The following is a 16,506-nucleotide window of genomic DNA, read 5'->3' as shown; positions in this document are numbered from 1 at the left end:
GGTGACCTTGGGCTAATCACAGTTCTTTGTGGCTCTCTCAGCCTCATCTACCTTACAGGGTGTTTGTTGTGAGGGGGAAGGGAAAAGGGAGTTTGTAAGCCCCTTTGAGTCTCATATAGGAGAGAAAGGGGGGATATAAATCCAAAACTCTTCTTCTCTTCTTCTTCTGTCCTGGATAGAAAGTAGTTTTTGCAAAGTATTGTCGAAGGCTTTCACTGGGTTGAATTACTGGTGCTGGGTGCTGCATGGTCATACCCCTTTCTCTGCTGTTTCAGCCAGGCTGGCATCTTCAGACGATCTGAAGATGCCAGCCACAGATGCAGGCGAAATGTCAGGAGAGAATGCTGTTGGAACACAGCCATACAGCCCGGAAACCACACAGCATCCCAGTTTTTGCAAAGATTGGAGCAAAACTAGACCGTATCTGGTTGCTTTTGGACTCTCTGGAAAAGAGGCGCCTTCCGGGCCATTGGTGAGTGGGAGTATGTAGGTGTTCTCAAAACTCACTGCTTATATTGACCATTGGAAGCCACAGAATCATAGGCGCATACAATTGGGCCTCTACCAGCCACTCTGACTGACCGATCGGAAGGGGAAGAGGCCGCTGAAAGGTTATGTTATCGCAAAGCCAAGCTTTCATCTTTGCAGGTTCAGTCTGCCCGTGGCATGCACAGTAAAGATGTAAGCCTGTGAACAAACCAGACTTACAAATAGATTAAATATTGCTAGCTGCTGATTTTCTTTTTGCCGGTCTGCACGATCGCCAGTTGTCTTTTTCTTGTAACAGTTGCTGTGACAAAGAGCAAAAACACTGCCTGCTTGTCTGAAAGCACTTTGAGCTCGCCATAGATGATATGTCTAAATGCAGTAGTGACCCAGTGTGCCATTCCGGGGGGACACTTGAGCGCTGGTAGTCTGGGAACCTCTTAGTATGTGTGATGTGACCCTTGGAGATACTCTCGTGTGATGTGACCCTTGGAGATACTCCTGTGATTGGGATATGGCTGGTGGCTCCAGTACAGGGATTGGAGGTCTTTTGCAGAGCCGCGTAGGTCCAAAAGGACCTTGGGAGGCAAAAGTCATGATGCCTCGTTATCGTTCCCCGAGCTTCTGAGTCTTCTGAATGCTGTGGAGTTTCAGCTTCCCCCTCCTGTGTCACTTGAGTGAACCTGCCCTGTGACTTCCTGCTGGCGGCCGTGGCATTTCCTTCCTGCCCGACCGATCCGAACTTCAGCAGCATCGGTGCGGTGGTGGAGAGGACTTCATCCAGGTGTGGAATTGGCGAACCACCCCCCAGATGTGAGTTCCGCAGCGGGGAGGGTGAGGGAGAGGACCGACCAGAAGGCTGACCTGTATCTGAGTGATGCCATGTCCTAGATTGGCCGGTGGGACCCTTTGGAGGATGACTGTGGTTCCCAAGGGCAGAACTTCTGGGGTGGATCAAGAGCAGGAGAAAGAGGGATTGGTGGAGGCAAATGGCTAAGGGAGGGAGTTTGGAGGTCTAAGGCTTAACCCAACAAAGTGATGGAAGGTTGAGTATCTTTTTTCCTGCCTCTGTTGCCCGCACACTGCTGTTTTCTCTGATCTGTGCACATCCCCGCTGTGCTGCGTTATAGCATCTCTCTTTCCTGTCTTGCTATCATTGCTTCTTGTTCTCTGATATCAATCTCCTCGAGCTGGTGGGAGGATAAGCCCCAATGGTGGAGGACAGATTTAACAGCAGCGGGGGGTGACAGCCAAAATTGCAAGCCTCCAGTTTCGACCTGGACCTGCGCCTTGGTTTTTCTTCGTGCCCCATTTCTCTCCAATGAGCCCCTGGAGCAGTGCCAGTTTCCACCCTATAACGGAACCTGTGGTTTGCGGTTGCGTTGGTCGGCTGCCAAGTGTCCAGTCAAGCCGTGGGGAAGTTGAGTGTGTGTGTGTGTGTGCGTAATATTGAGCTATGGAGTTGGGCATCAGAAGAAGAAGAGCTGGATTTATATCCCCCCTTTCTCTCCTGCAGGAGACTCAAAGGGGCTGACAATCTCCTTGCCCTTCCCCCCTCACAACAAACACCCTGTGAGGTGGGTGGGGCTGAGAGAGCTCAGAAGAACTGTGACTAGCCCAAGGTCACCCAGCTGGCATTGTGTGGGAGTGCACAGGCTAATCTGAATTCCCCAGATAAGCCTCCACAGCCCAGGCGGCAGAGCTGGGAATCAAACCCGGTTCCTCCAGATGAGAGTACACCAGCTCTTAACCACTACACCATTGCTGCTCTGGGCCCTCTTGTTGTCCTTTTCTTTTCTTTTCTCCTTAAAGGGCCAGGAAGTATATCTTTATGGGGCCAGCCAAACGCCCATCTCCTCTCCCCCACCCAGAGTAGGCTCTACGATGCTGCAGCTGCAAATTCCCTCCCACAGTACCCACAACACAAGAGCAGTGCTGTACTTGCAGGCACCAAATCCGGCTGTGGGTCGTTGCTGACTAGAGTGAGTCACTCCGGTTCCCACAGCTCGTGGGGAGGGGGGACAGAAGGGGGGGATAAAGAACCCTCCCAGAGAATCTCAGAGTTCTGGGACTTCACTTTCAGTAAACGGTGTTCTCATGGCACAATATGTATCTGGCATCAAATCTGGCGCTGTTCAAATTTTCATCCCAGCTCTGGCCCATATATCCTTTGCCCCTGAAGGGTTTATGGCAAAACAGGCTTTTTCAACAGGACATTCTGATATATATTTAGAAGAAGAAGAAGAGTTTGGGTTTTATATCCCCCCCTTCTCTCCTGTAGGAGACACAAAGGGGCTGACAATCTCCTTTCCCATCTCTCCCCCCACAACAAACACCCTATGAGGTGGGTGGGGCTGAGAGAGCTCCGAAAAGCTGTGACTAGCCCAAGGTCACCCAGCTGGCGTGTGTGGGAGTGCACAGGATAATCTAGTCTTCCAGATAAGCTTCCACAGCTCAAGTGGCAGAGCGGGGATTCAAACCCAGTTCTCCAGATTAGAATGCATCTGCTCTTAACCACTACGCCACTGCTATTTAGAACAGCATTTGACTTTGCCTTTTCTCTGGTCAAGTTAGGGGGGAAACTAGTAGATCACTTAACAGGTTACGTTACTAGCCCCCCCCCCCCTTAAAAGTTTATTAGCCCGGCTACCTCGATGTAACTTGGTTGGCAGCCACAGAAAGGCCAACTTTCCCAGGGAGCTGCAACGTTCTTGCCCGCTTCCCTTTCCACAATCACTTCTACAAAAGGACCTGCACCATTTTCTGGTTCTGATCTGAAATGTAGTTGATTCGAAGATGCTTGCCTTGACTTCACGGAGGCCCCTTCCGCACATGCGGAATAATGCACTTTCAATCCACTTTCGATGCACTTTGCAGCTGGATTTTACTGTGCTGGATAGCCAAATCCACTAGCAAACTACAGTGAAAGTGGATTGAAAGTGCATTTATTCCGCATGTGCAGAAGAGACCTGAGAATTGCAGCATTCAAAAAATATATATGCTAGGACATAGTCTTTCTCAAAACTTCAACTTGGATAGGCTCCTTGTCGAATTTTTTTACAAACCTTCCAGGGACAAGGAGATTCTTTTGTGCTGCAGAATGATGGATGTTCGACTATTTTAGGAGGAACAACTACTTCCCTCATTGCCACTCTGGTCTTTTAAAGAAGAAGAGTTTGGATTTATATCCCCCCCTTCTCTCCTGTAAGGAGACTTAAAGGGTCTTACAATCTCCTCCCCCCCCCCCCCCAACAAACACCCTGTGAGGTGGGTGGGACTGACAGAGCTCCAAAGAACTGTGACGAGCCCAAGGTTAACCAGCTGGGATGTGTTGGAGTGCACAAGCTCAGCTGGTTCACCAGATAAGCCTCCACAGCTCAAGTGGCAGAGCTGGGAATCAAACCCAGTTCTCCAGATTAGAGTGCACCTGCTCTTAACCACTACACCAAGGTGCCTTACAGTGTGAAACCACTTGGCGCTGGCTTCCCAGGTCTTTGTTCCCAGCCCTGCTACTTAAAACACTTCAGCTGAAGGTGTCAGGGGTGAAGTTGGGGTCTTTCGGATGCAAGGGGCGGGCTCTGCCACAGATCTGTACGTTACCGGATGCAACGATCTGGCTGCTCAACAGCAGCTTTTTTCAGACTGCTGGGAACGCTCAGGGTTCTGTGACATAAAATGGTGGACAAGATTCTTTGAGAAGCCTCTTGAATACAGGGTGAGCTGTGAGACACATTCTCAATTCAGGCGGCGCAATGATGAAGGCCAACGGGCTAGCTGCTCTCTAGGAATTTTGCCTTCCTGTGTTGCCGATGCCAGTCATAAGCGCACGCGAAATATCAGGACCTAAAACTACCGACTAGGGCCACACAGCCCGGAAAACCCCCAAACAGCCAGTTGATTGCAGCCATGAAAGCTTTTGACAGTACAAAGTTCAACAGACCTGGCTAGCTTCCTGTACTGAACTGGGTATTCATACTTGACTTCTTCCCCAGTGTCTACTGGATCATACTGGCAGAACATATCACCGTCTGAGCCTCCATAATTCTAGACATCCCTGCCTCGATAAACGTTTTGCTTCCAGAACATTAAGATTTACATGTTTTTCCTCTCGATATACGCTTATAGGTGAAATGGGAACTTTGTGTTGCTACCCAGAAATGTAGGCTGTTTAGTTCAGAATAACAAATGTGGACCTCAGTGGCATACCAGTTTAATCACTGAAATGAAAAAAAAATCTTAGAATCATAGAGTTGGAAGAGATACCAAGGGCCATCAAGTCCAACCTCCTGCAATGCAGGAACACATGATCAGAGTACTCCTGACAGATGGCCATCCAGCCTCTCTTTAAAAACCTCCAAAGAAGGAGACTCCACCACGAGCTGAGGTAGGGCATTCCACTGTCAAACAGCCCTTACTGTCAGGAAGTTTTTCCTGCTGTTTAGGTGTAATCTCTTCCTTCACCTTGAACCCATGACTCCTGGTTCTAGTCTCTGGAGCAGCAGAAAACAAACTTGCTCCCTCACCAACATGATATCCCTTCAAATATTTAAACATGGCTATTATGTCACCTCTCAACCTTCTCTTTACCAACGTAAACATACCCAGCACCCTAACTCTGTCATAGGGCATGGATTCTAGACCTTTTGCCATTTTGGTTGTTCTCCTCTGGACCCATTCCAACTTGTCAATATTCTTGGTAGACCTGAAATATCTTTGCCACAGTTTAGTTCTAGCAGGAGGAAACTACACAGCTTCAGGTGCTGTTGGAGGAGACAGATTATCTAGACCCATTTCAATCTGGATTCAACCCTGACTTTGGGATGGAAATGGCCTTGGTCACCTCATGAATGAAGTATGCCAGGAGAGCTATGGAGACTGTATCCCTGTTGCTTCTCCTAGACCTCTCTGTGGCTTTCAGTTCTATCAACCATAGTATCTTTCTGGAGAGGCTGGCTGACCTGGGAAGGGGAAGAAGAAGAAGAGTTTGGATTTATATCCCCCCTTTCTCTCCTGCAGGAGACTCAAAGGGGTTTACAATCTCCTTGCCCTTCCCCCTCACAACAAACACCCTGTGAGGTAGGTGGGGCTGAGAGAGCTCCAAAGAACTGTGACTAGCCCAAGGTCACCCAGCTGGCATGTGTGGGAGTGTACAGGCTAAGCTGAATTCCCCAGATAAACCTCCACAGTTTAGGCGGCAGAGCTGGGAATCAAACCCGGTTCCTCCAGATTAGATACACGAGCTCTTAACCTCCTACGCCACTGCTGCTCCAGGGAGGGAGCATTATACTTTGGTCATGCTATCTTCCTTGACCGACCAATTCCAGAAGGTGGTATTGAGGGGCTGCTGCTTGGCCCTCTGATATTTAACATTTAACTTGAAAGTGCTGGGATTGATGTCTTCCCCAATCTGTGGATTTGGAGTGAGATGCCACCAATATGTGGATGACGCTCACCTCTACGTAACAGCTGAGCGGAAGTTCTCAATAGATGGGTGAAGGCCAGTAAACTGACGCAAACAACGTTTTTTTTTGCACCGAGTCTTGAACTCAGTCTATGGACCTGGAGGGAAGGAGAAGGGGTGAAGGGGCAATTTCCCATCCCCCACATGACTAAATGGCCACAGCCTGGGGACATTTGATTCCATGTGTTCCCCTGGGCTGTAGGCCCCTGTTTCTCCCCCTTATCGGTACTTCCCAGAATCTTCTGCGACATGCAGGGTTTCCAGGACAGGGGTGCAAAATTCCTTGGCAGATTCGGGGGTACAAGAAGGGCTCCCTGAAGTCCTATTTATATGAAAGGCCAAACTGTCGAGCCGGCTAGCCACATAATATGCAAAATGGCTTAGGCGTCACTGTGCCAAAAGGACAGTTCTGCCTATCTTGAAGGCTGCCATTCTCAAAATATCACTGTCCAACAGTGGAGTTTCTTGCTGACTTAATGCTATTTCAGTTAATGCTATTAATACGTGCAAGAGATGAGATGGATCCTTCCCAGCCCCCCTAGCAGTTGCAAACTAGGACCCCATATCACGTCAAGAGTAGGGACTGCTGAGCTACAATTGGAGGGCTTAGACTGTCTCTCCCTTCTTTAATTTCCGGTCCGTTTTTCATCGCTTTGAAAATAAGAGCATTGGCAGGAATTGATCTGACTTCCAAATAAGGCATAAAAAAAATTGGGGTGTGTGAACGAGTCTTTTTGCGTTTGTTGTGTTTTGAGCCTTTTCATTTCACCCAGTTTTCAGTACCCTGTTTCCCTGTTCCTTTTTACATCACCACATGCAACAAAATTAAAAAAAATAAGGCTTTGGGGGCATCCGCTATTTCATTTAAGATTGCAGTTTTGGTTGCCCTCCTCTGGACCCACTCCAGCTTGTCAATATTCTTGGTAGACCTGAAATATCTTTGCCACTGTTTAGTTCCGCTATTTCATTTAAGATTGCGGTTGGATTTTGCAGATTATTTGTTTTATCTTTTCAACGGCTCGTCCACCTTGGGTCCTAGTTCCGGAAGGAAGAAGGGCACACTTGTAGTTATTTCCTTTAAATAAAAACAACATGTAAAATGGCGTCCTTTTAATGGGAAGAGCTTGGCAGGAGGAAACCAAAAACGCTGTAAATGTAAACCTCCATGGGTTTGATTTGCATGAAGGAGGTGTGAAATGGAGATCACCACTTTTAGTCACAATGGCTCCGATGTCTGTAATACCCAAAAGGTGCATGGAACTTTGTACCAAAAAAAGTTGTATAGCATTTTATCTCTTATTTTTATATAAAAACACTGAGTGCAAAAATGTGGTTCTTTCCCACAGGGCTCTTCTGGCTTTGCACAGCTAGTCTGTTCGATGCTGTTCTTCAGTTCAGAATCTACTCCTTCCCAGAGTTTGCGGTATCTTTACTGCCCCTCTTGCAGGTGGCATGGATGCCTTCCAGACGGATGCCACCTTCTTCGTCTGGTTGTTGGCATTCGCCATCCCAGCTCTGGTGGTTCTACTTGTGCTTTGTATCGGCTGTCCGGACCGTGAATTAGACAGTTAAGTCCCTTCCTCTGACCTCCATTTTGAACGGAGAATCTGTATGCTTCATGGTTTCTCCACCACCCCCTTTCGACAAACTTCCACAGACTTCTAATTTTGTTGGTTTCTCTCTCTGTGTCTTTCAACAGCGGCAGCTATTGATGATTACCAATATAAGTGAGTTTATGTTTTTCTTGGGGGTAGGGGAGCTAAGGAACGGTGGGAAGCTGAAACGTAGCAGGCTTGGAAAACGGTGGTCTCGAGGGATGGGAACAGAGAGCAAAACTAGTGAACCTTTTTGAGTAGAGGGAGGCGGAACAGTGTCTTCCCACTCTCAGGCAAGCTTCGCCTATCTGTTCTATACGAATAGTAAAGGTACAAGAACCCTGTACAAAGTAGGTTTGTCATCTCTAGGCTGGAGATTTGGGTTAGGCTTGAGATTTGGGATTTTGAGGAGGATGGAGATGCGGAAGGGAGGCTTTCAGAACCTGCCATTTCACCCCGTAGAGAAACCCATCTGTGTAGTCAGATTGGTTGCAATTCTGGGAGAATTCCATCCCCAAAGACCCGTCCTGGATCGTCAGATCAAAAGTCCAGTGAACTGGGCTGCGTGCAATTAAGAGAACTCTTCGCTGTTAAGAGTTCCAATCTGCAAAGGTTTGCAATACGACCTCAGCTTAGTTTGATTCTGTTTTCCCTGTAAGAGAAGGAAATGGCTGGTGGTGATAAAAGGCAGCATCAGAAAGGCTTGTTTCAAAAACAGCAGCTCTGGCATCAGCTACCGCTAAACCATAGGTGTCAAACTTGTGGCCCTCCAGATGTTATGGACTACAGTTCCCATCATCCCCTGCCAGCATGATGCTGGCAGGGGATGGTGGGAACTGTAGTTCATAACATCTGGAGGGCCGCAAGTTTGACACCTGTGCGCTAGACGGTGTCAGACTACAAAAGATGGTTTGGGGAAGGAGGCCATTCCTGTGTCCCACCCAAAGGTATGGAAAAGACAGGTTCTGAAAGGTTAGAAATCCGAGGGCCTGGGGTGTGTTAGGGTCTGTCAAGTGAGTGTCTGAGCGAGGAAATGTGTGTGTTCTTGTTTCCTCAGGCCCCACCCTTCTGGCCAGCTCGAGACTTTCAGGGTTCTGCGGCGTAATCCCTGTAAGTAAAACCTCTGCTTTGTCCTGTTTTCAGGTGGCCCATCTGAACTGGTTGTTCCCTATGTCCGTGTTTCTCTCAGGCCATTCCCTTGGGAACCTGCCACTGAAGACTCTGTGATATAGCCAGTGGTGGGATCCAAACATTTTAGTAACAGGTTCCCATGGTGGTGGGATTCAAACTGGCTTAGCGCCAATGGGGCTGGGCGGGGCACAACGGGGCATGGCCGGGCATTCCGGGGCGGGGCTGTGGCAAGGATGCAGCCGCTGCGCCAGTCCTTGGGCAGGAAATGAATGCACGCCGGTGCACCTCCTGCTAGACTGCTTCAAGTTCTGCGCGCTACTGCTGAGAGGAGGGGCGTAACTAAGGCAAAAATCACGTGGCAAAATCACCAATTAGAAACCCCCTCTTGACACACACAAATAATTGGTAACCTACTCTCGGGAACCTGTGAGAACCTGCTGGATCCCACCTCTGGATATAGCTATTTGGTGGCCACGTGTCGGAGCTCTGCATCCATAGCTTCCCTGGTCTCATTATGTGGCGCCAGCCTTCATCATACAAAGCCATTCCACCTGCTGGAAACTCTGCTTCCTTTCACCTCCCATTTTTCTATCAATATCTCCCAGACTTCTGCTAGCCGTTTCCCGTAACTGAAACTGGAGGCATAGCATTCCCTGACAGGGTTTATTTTGTAGTATGCGAAACAGCAGGAACCCCCTAGTTTCAGAGGCGCTCTGGTGTTCTCTGTGATTTTTGTTCCAGGTGGACCTCCTGGGTTAGAAACTTTTAAAATGAAAGAATGCAAGAGAGCTTCATTGCACCCCCAATACCCATTTCTGTGTTTTCTCTCCTCTCAGGAAGATCGATGGCTGTATGTAATAGAAACAAATGTCAAAATATTGAGCTGGTATATTCATTTCCATGGATTTTATGCCTATTAAAGGCTACAGTTACTCAGGGGCATATCTGCCCCTGAGTAACTGTAGGGACATGGGGTGTCACATGTCCCCGGGCGCACGCCATCTAATCACATGGGAGGGGCGTTGAGCCTGGGTCGCGCTCGTCAGCTCCAGGCGGTAGACCTGGGCACCTTGTCGGCTCTGGGGAGGGGGGCACGGAAAATTTAGATTCTCCCTGGGCTCCATTTTCCCTAGATATGTCTCTGCAGTTACTAGTTACTATTGAGGTGGGAAAATTCCTTCCCACCTCTCGACCATACGCCTAAACTTGCTTTAAACGAGTATCCAGCTTTTCATATAAAGCTGTTCATAGACATACGCTGCCATACAGGATCACACCATTTATCTGTGGCGTATCTGCCTAGGGACAGGGGGTACCCCTTGTCCCCGGGCGCCACTCTTCTGGTCACGTGGGGGGCGCAAAATCAGCCCCCCCATGTGACCCGGAAGTCCTGCTGTTTCGTGTGCCTCGACCCCATCCGAGGCACGCAAAAATGATGAGACAGCAGGACTTCCTGCTGCCTCCAAGCGCCCTTGACCCTGCCCTGGACTCCCCCCTCCCTTCCTCCATGGTGACATGAGTGGGGTCGAGGGCAGTGGGGGGCGGAGCCTGGGGGTGGGGCGGGGGGGGCAGAGCCTGGGGGGAGTCCTGGAGACAATTTGTCTCCGGCCGCCGTTTACCCCAGGTATGCCTCTGCCATTTATGCACTCAGCCCCTTCTGCCTAGTCTTATCCCTTCTGGCCACCTGAAATGATTATTGGGTAGGATATGCCACAAATGGAACCCATGAACTTTCAGTATGTAAGCATGAGCCACGGCCGCAACTCCCAACCCATAATACATGGGAAGACCCTAGCCCAGTGGTTCTCAACCTTCCTAATGCCACGACCCTTTAATACAGTTCCTCATGTTGTGGTGACCCCCAACCCTAACATTTATCCATTTTACAGATGGAGAACACTGATGCAGAGAGTCTTAGGCGACCCCTGTGAAAGGGTCGTTCGACCCCCAAAGGGCCTAGCCCATCTCATGATTAAAAAGTGTCATTTTTTAATTATTGGCTTTGGAAAGTGCTATTGGGGGGGGGGGGGGGGGCTAGGATCCTGCCCAGCCCCACTAGTGATGGAATTTTATTCTTTCTTCCATTGGTCTTACAGCTCCACCGTGGGCCCCTGCCCCACGCCAGCCAGACTTGCAGAGGTGAGCGGCCCTTGAATGTTTGTAAGTTTTTTCTGTGTCGCCTTGCTCTCTTCCACTTGCCTGCTCTGTGAGGGAGCAGGTGCTATCTTGCCCTCTGGTTAGTGTGGGAGGGCAGCCATCCATACGGGGAGGGGGGGGCAGGAAACTTAGATTTTGAACCGGCCTACGTTTTCCCTGGATACACCTTTGCTCCATTGTTAAATGGCCTGTAGACCAGGTAGAAAAATACCTGTGAGCTGAATAGGGCGCCTTGAGTGGTTGTGGTGGGTTTTCCGGGCTGGGGGCCGTGGTCTGGTGGATCTTGTTCCTAACGTTTCGCCTGCATCTGTGGCTGGCATCTTCAGAGGCGTATCACAGAGAAAAGTCTGTTTCACACTGTGTCTGGTGAGAAGGGAAAGTTTAGTGGGGTACATTGTCCATGCTCCAGGGTGGGGAACCAATTGGTAAGTGTTTGGGTGGAACTTGCTATGATAAGGTACGGTTGGGTGCATTGTATTGCGAAAGGCTTCGACAATACAGGGCTCCTTGAATTTAGGAACGACACTTGGCGTCTGCATGTCATTTGAGAGGAGTGGGGAATAAGTAGGGCATAGGTGTCAAACTCGCGGCCCTCCAGATGTTATGGACTACAGTTCCCATCATCCCCTGCCAGCATCATGCTGGCAGGGGATGATGGGAACTGTAGTCTATAACATCTGGAGGGCCACGAGTTTGACACCTGTGAAGTAGGGCATACCTGGGGCAGCAGTGGTCTGAAATGTTTTTGTGTTTCTGGGTGCCTGCCATTTCGAGAAAGGACACGATCCCATCTCTTTCGGCAAGTTTCCCTTTGTTATTTGCAGGTGCCCTCCGCACAATCCTCCCAGGCTTGCAGCTTCACTTGACAAACGTGGAAAAGATAATGGTGAGTTGCAACGCAAATGGATGTGAAGATTGTTTTCCTACAGGAGACTGGACAATGTCGAGCAAAGGCACTCTTTGGGAATGGAAATCCTACTACTGTCTAGAGTTTTGTTTTGTTTTTCAGAATAAATGAGCACATGATATTTTGAAATAGGGGGAAAGGGGCAAAGAGCAAAAGGTTTGGCAAGCTGAGAGTGTCTAAAAAGCTCACTCATTAACTTCTCTTTCTGTTGCTCCCTCCTTAGAAAGCATTCCCAGTTATGAGAACGAGGGTGAGTAATTGCAAGAATTGCAGTCTCTCCCTGCCCCCAACCTTCCCTGGTTCTAGAACATGCAGCTTGGCTCACTTGCATGAGCTGTCTTTTTTTGTCTCAACTGGGTGAATGAGAGGCCTGTGGCTTCTACCTGCTTACGGGGATGAGTTGAGCTGTGGGCTGCACTGGGTAGACTGGTTTGTGGGGCCCGCCTCTTGACTTCGACTAAACATGATGGTCTACTGGCATTCCTTCTGAGTTCTCTTGAGCCCATTAAGATTATATCTCTTCCTTTTTCTAGAACAGCCTTGTCCTACTGATGACGATGAAAACTATGTTCCTGGATACATGTAAGTGCTGAGGTGGGTGGGCGTGGGAGCAGAGGTGGGATCCAGCAGGTTCTCACAGGTTTCCAAGAGTAGGTTACTAATTATTTGTGTGTGCCGAGAGGGGGTTACTAATTGGTGATTTCCTGGCCACCCATTTTGGCCTTGAAGATTAGTTACTCTTCACAATGTATACGCAAATCTTGAAAAGCAGTCTAGCGAGGTGTACCGGTGCGTGGGTGCCTCATACACGCGTGTATGTTAGAGCCGCCTCAAGGACTGGTACAGCCCCCCCTTGCTACAGTCTCTGCCCAGCAATGCCCTGCCCTCTGAATGCTCCGCCACTGTGCTCGGCCATGCCCCCCTCGCCTAGCTCCCATTGTCGCTAATGGCATGCACAGTTTTGAAATCCCACCACCATGGGAACCTGTTACTAAAATTTTTGGATCCCACCACTGCGGGGGAGGCTTATGGATCAGTGTACTGGAATATATAGCTGAGAGTAAACCATAGTAGATAACAAATGCTGATCAGACCAGCGGTCCATCCTAAGCCTCCCTCCTGTTTTCTGTACTGCTCAACTAAGACTTCAGAGGTGGTTTGCCACTGCAAATTCTTAGCGTGTCGCTATAGGGAGGCCATTTTTATCTCCCGCTCCTCAGTTCCTTAGGGTTGGGAAATTGAGGCCATGGGTGCAGAATCCCCCGCTCTGGATGGGTAAATAAGAGGCCTGTGGCTACTATCCACTTATGGAGATGTCTAATTTATCGAGTCCTGTTTCAAAGCAAGGGGCCACCTCGACATCCTGTGGCAGCTGGTTCCACCAGTTAATTATGCACTCGTAAGAATGGCTTTCTTTTTGTCACACAATTTGCAACTCCTGACTTCAGTCTTTGACATGCCCACTCAATGAATTTTAATAAGCAGGGTTGGCCCATGACCCTAAAGAGCAGCTGCCAGCCAGACAAATACCGAGTTGGACGGGCCAGCAATCTGACTGAGGCAACTGCTCAGATTCCTAATTCATTGCTTCTGTAAGTTGCTCTTTGTCCATTACAGTGAGGTGTTGCCCGATCTTCCGGTTAGGGACCAGGGAAACATGGAAGGTACATCCACAGGTAAGTGATCAGCAGGTATCCTCCTGGACTGATGAGTAGTAGGAGCACTTTGGTGACTCCAGGATTGTATTTTCCAGCATGGGCTAATTGGGCTATGCTGGAAGGCTGATGGGAATCTTTGTAGTCCATAACAGCTGGAGTGCCAAAGGTTCGCCACCACTGATTTAGAGGATGCCGAGTTAAGCTACCCTTTAAAATTGAAAATAACTCTGAGCCTTCTTGGTTGCAGTGGGCAGTTGGTAGTCCTTGCACATCTTAGGAATCATGCTATAATGTTTTGGAGTTCAGAAATCTGTTTTTGTTACTCTTAATATCACTTTCCTCTATCAGCAACTAAATTGAAAAGAATACCTCACGATGAGGATCTTTTAAAACCATAGTTCCTAACCTTTGGGTGCTAATGGCTGCACTACTGTGCTGTGAAAAAAAAGGCTCTGATGGATCTCAAAGCTCCTAGCAACAGAAGAGGTTACCGGCACTCATTGCATCTCAAAGGATTAATTGTTCTGGTCAAGGAAGGAATTGCATAGGTTCCACTGCAGCTTTCTCAATGGTCCTTGTAAATGTGTATCTGTATAGACCACTTTGTTCCATTCATTTCCTTGAGATAGGAGGTATAATAGTTCTTGTCGTGATCTCTGTGAGGGAGTCAGTGCTGGCTAGTGCTAGCAAGCTGAAGTGCAGTCCAGATAGGAAGCAATAGTGTGGACAGTTTTGCTTTCCCCTTTAAAGATCACAGGTTAGGGGTGCTCTGTGATAAAACTCAACAAACAGATGCACACTCAAGTGGTATTTGTAGGAACTTCAGTAAAGTTGCCAGTTACTTCTCCTTTAGGGAAGAAACCTCTTCATGCTTTAATATCTTGGCCCTACTGGAATGGGTGTAATGTTCTAAAATGGAGCCCAGAGCTCACCCTGTGCACTACTCGCCTCCCAAGTTGCGCCCCTGCAACTGTGGGGTAGGCGTGGCATCCAGGGTAAGCCCTGGGCACCATTTTAGAAAGCTACATCCCTGCCAGTAGTTTTTTGTTTTGTTTTTATATATAGATTTATTGTTTTAAAATATATCTTATCCTTTTAGCTTTATGCTTTTTAACTTTATGCTGGTCTGTGACCATAATAAAGATTGATTAATTGACCATAATAAAGATTGATTAATTGAAGCAAATCACTCTCCTCACACTGAATTCTCTTCTCCTGAAATCTACTGCAGATTCCTTAAGGGATCAGTATGAGAATATGCCCGAGTCTCCGGTGTCTTCACGGCAGTCACTTGGTGAGTGGGGAAAGGGGGAAGGGAGGGAGGGCGCACAAAGTCAAGAAAACCTTGCTCCTGACATTTTGTGATTGGTTCCACCTCATGCGGGCAGCCATTTTGTGGTTCTGCCCTTTATAAAAATTCCCAAAGTTCGGACCCCTGCTCTATATTAACAGTCCCCTGCAAATGGAACTCCGTCCCACCATATAAAATCATATGGTCGGCACTGCCTACCACCCATTTTAACCTTCGTGATTTTTGCTGCATGTAGAATTTGCACAATGTTCGGTCCTTAAGCTTTTGGCTATTTATTGTCCGATATTGGCACGACAGTGACGGTGGGGAAGAGGAATTGCTGATCTGCCTCAGTGTAACTCTCCTGTTTCTGTTACTCAAGGAGAATATGTCAACGTGCTTGAGCCAGATCCCACCATCCTTGACCTTTGTGTCGGTGAGTGAGGGGAAGACCCTTCAGTACAAGGGTGGGGGAAAGAGTTGACTGTCCATCTTTATCAAGCTCTGTGACTCCTCACTGCTATGCAAATTTCTTGTTTTCCAGCAGATGGCAACAGTGACCTGGAAAGTGAAGATGAGACTCCAGACTACGAGAATATCATCAGCCCTAGAGTTTGAGGTACCTTGGATTCTAGGAAAGGGGGTTGAAAGTAGCTTAATCCACAATACTGTACTATTTTTAAAGCCAGTGTTTGGCCTTGGTATGAGAAATGAGGAGACTCCTAATAGTGCTGACAGTCAACTCTCTTGTTTTTTCTCATCTAGGATAAAAAGCTAATCCCAAGGCAGAATTCTTTCAAAGACTTGACTGTGACACTGATGATCGTAGTTAACTTATACCCTCTTACCCCCCAATCAGTCGCCCCAAACGCTGCCATAACTTATTGCTGTTCTTTGCACTTTGGTTGACAAATCCTGAGAATTTCCCACAGTCCTTTGGGGTCTCCCCATCAAAGTTCAGACGCCATTGTCCATCATGGTCTGACTTCCTCAACAAAAGCGATCAGAGTTGTAAGGTTTATCTTTGAGCCAGAAATGTCCTAGGAGTCCACTCATCTCTTTTGTATTTGAGTGAGGAGCGGTTCTTTGATGAACAGATTATGGTTTTTTTTCTGCGGGATGCATGATTTAGCAGGGCTCTTTAGCTGACTACACTCCTGATCCATGGATGGTCACTCATGGAGTTTAAAGTTGGTGGTGCCTACATTTAGCAACGGCTCTCAACATTTTTTGCCGCATACACAGCAAGGCTCACCTGGTATTTGTGTGTCGTGCTAAGAACAAATTTACACAGAGTCTCTTTTATCTGTTCAAACTAGTATTCTCTGTATTCTTCATTGGGAGACAGTACAGTTTCCAACTCCTGCTTTGGAAATACATGGAGATTTGGGGCTGAAACCTGGTGAGGGCAAGGTTTGAAAAAGGGAAGAGACCTCGGGAAGGTATAATACCATAGAGTCTATGTAAACTCGATCTGTGGGTTCTGTGGGGCAGAACTTGGAATGAGTTTGCAACAACAAATTTTAAAAAACAAAATGGTTTACTTTCTTAACATATAACATCAACATCAACATTTAACATCACACTTCAAGGTCCTGTTCAGGTTTCATTTCAAGTCCTTCTAGGTTGGCCAGTCTCCAAATGTCCATTTCTTCTGCAAGTAGGTTGGCTCCCTGAAGACTCCAAGGGTTTTGCAGATCAGGATTCAACATGATGAAGGTTTCCAGGAGAACTCTTCATTACACCATAAAAAAAACCCTAACAAGGTGTTATATTTATGTTGAACCTGCGTTTCCAGATACCAGGAACTACACCCCATC

General features: G+C 48.0%; 1 protein-coding gene across 1 annotated transcript; it reads left to right on the top strand.

The window, feature by feature from the left end:
• Positions 1 to 1,228: 1,228 nt before the first annotated feature.
• On the top strand, positions 1,229 to 15,844 carry LOC125444985. The gene is made up of 14 exons (XM_048517792.1): positions 1,229 to 1,299; positions 7,294 to 7,502; positions 7,647 to 7,674; positions 8,600 to 8,652; positions 10,770 to 10,812; positions 11,655 to 11,716; positions 11,961 to 11,987; positions 12,271 to 12,319; positions 13,355 to 13,413; positions 14,627 to 14,689; positions 15,069 to 15,122; positions 15,231 to 15,305; positions 15,452 to 15,496; positions 15,832 to 15,844. The coding sequence occupies exons 2-12, from the start codon at positions 7,400 to 7,402 to the stop codon at positions 15,302 to 15,304; spliced, it is 615 nt and encodes a 204-aa protein (XP_048373749.1). The 5' UTR covers positions 1,229 to 1,299; positions 7,294 to 7,399; the 3' UTR covers position 15,305; positions 15,452 to 15,496; positions 15,832 to 15,844.
• Positions 15,845 to 16,506: the final 662 nt, after the last annotated feature.

This window comes from Sphaerodactylus townsendi, linkage group LG15 (genome assembly GCF_021028975.2).
Source record: "Sphaerodactylus townsendi isolate TG3544 linkage group LG15, MPM_Stown_v2.3, whole genome shotgun sequence".
Lineage (NCBI taxonomy): Eukaryota > Metazoa > Chordata > Lepidosauria > Squamata > Sphaerodactylidae > Sphaerodactylus > Sphaerodactylus townsendi.
The sequence above is the reverse complement of the archived record's forward strand: the minus strand, read 5'-3'. Positions and strand labels throughout refer to the sequence as shown.

Bases quoted from the DNA above. Each gene is read 5' to 3' on its own strand.
- LOC125444985 (XM_048517792.1), top strand. From the start codon at position 7,400: ATGGATGCCTTCCAGACGGATGCCACCTTCTTCGTCTGGTTGTTGGCA. The intron at 7,503-7,646 runs GTGAATTAGACA...GTCTTTCAACAG, and splicing joins TTGTATCGGCTGTCCGGACC to CGGCAGCTATTGATGATTAC. The intron at 7,675-8,599 runs GTGAGTTTATGT...TTGTTTCCTCAG, and splicing joins ATTGATGATTACCAATATAA to GCCCCACCCTTCTGGCCAGC.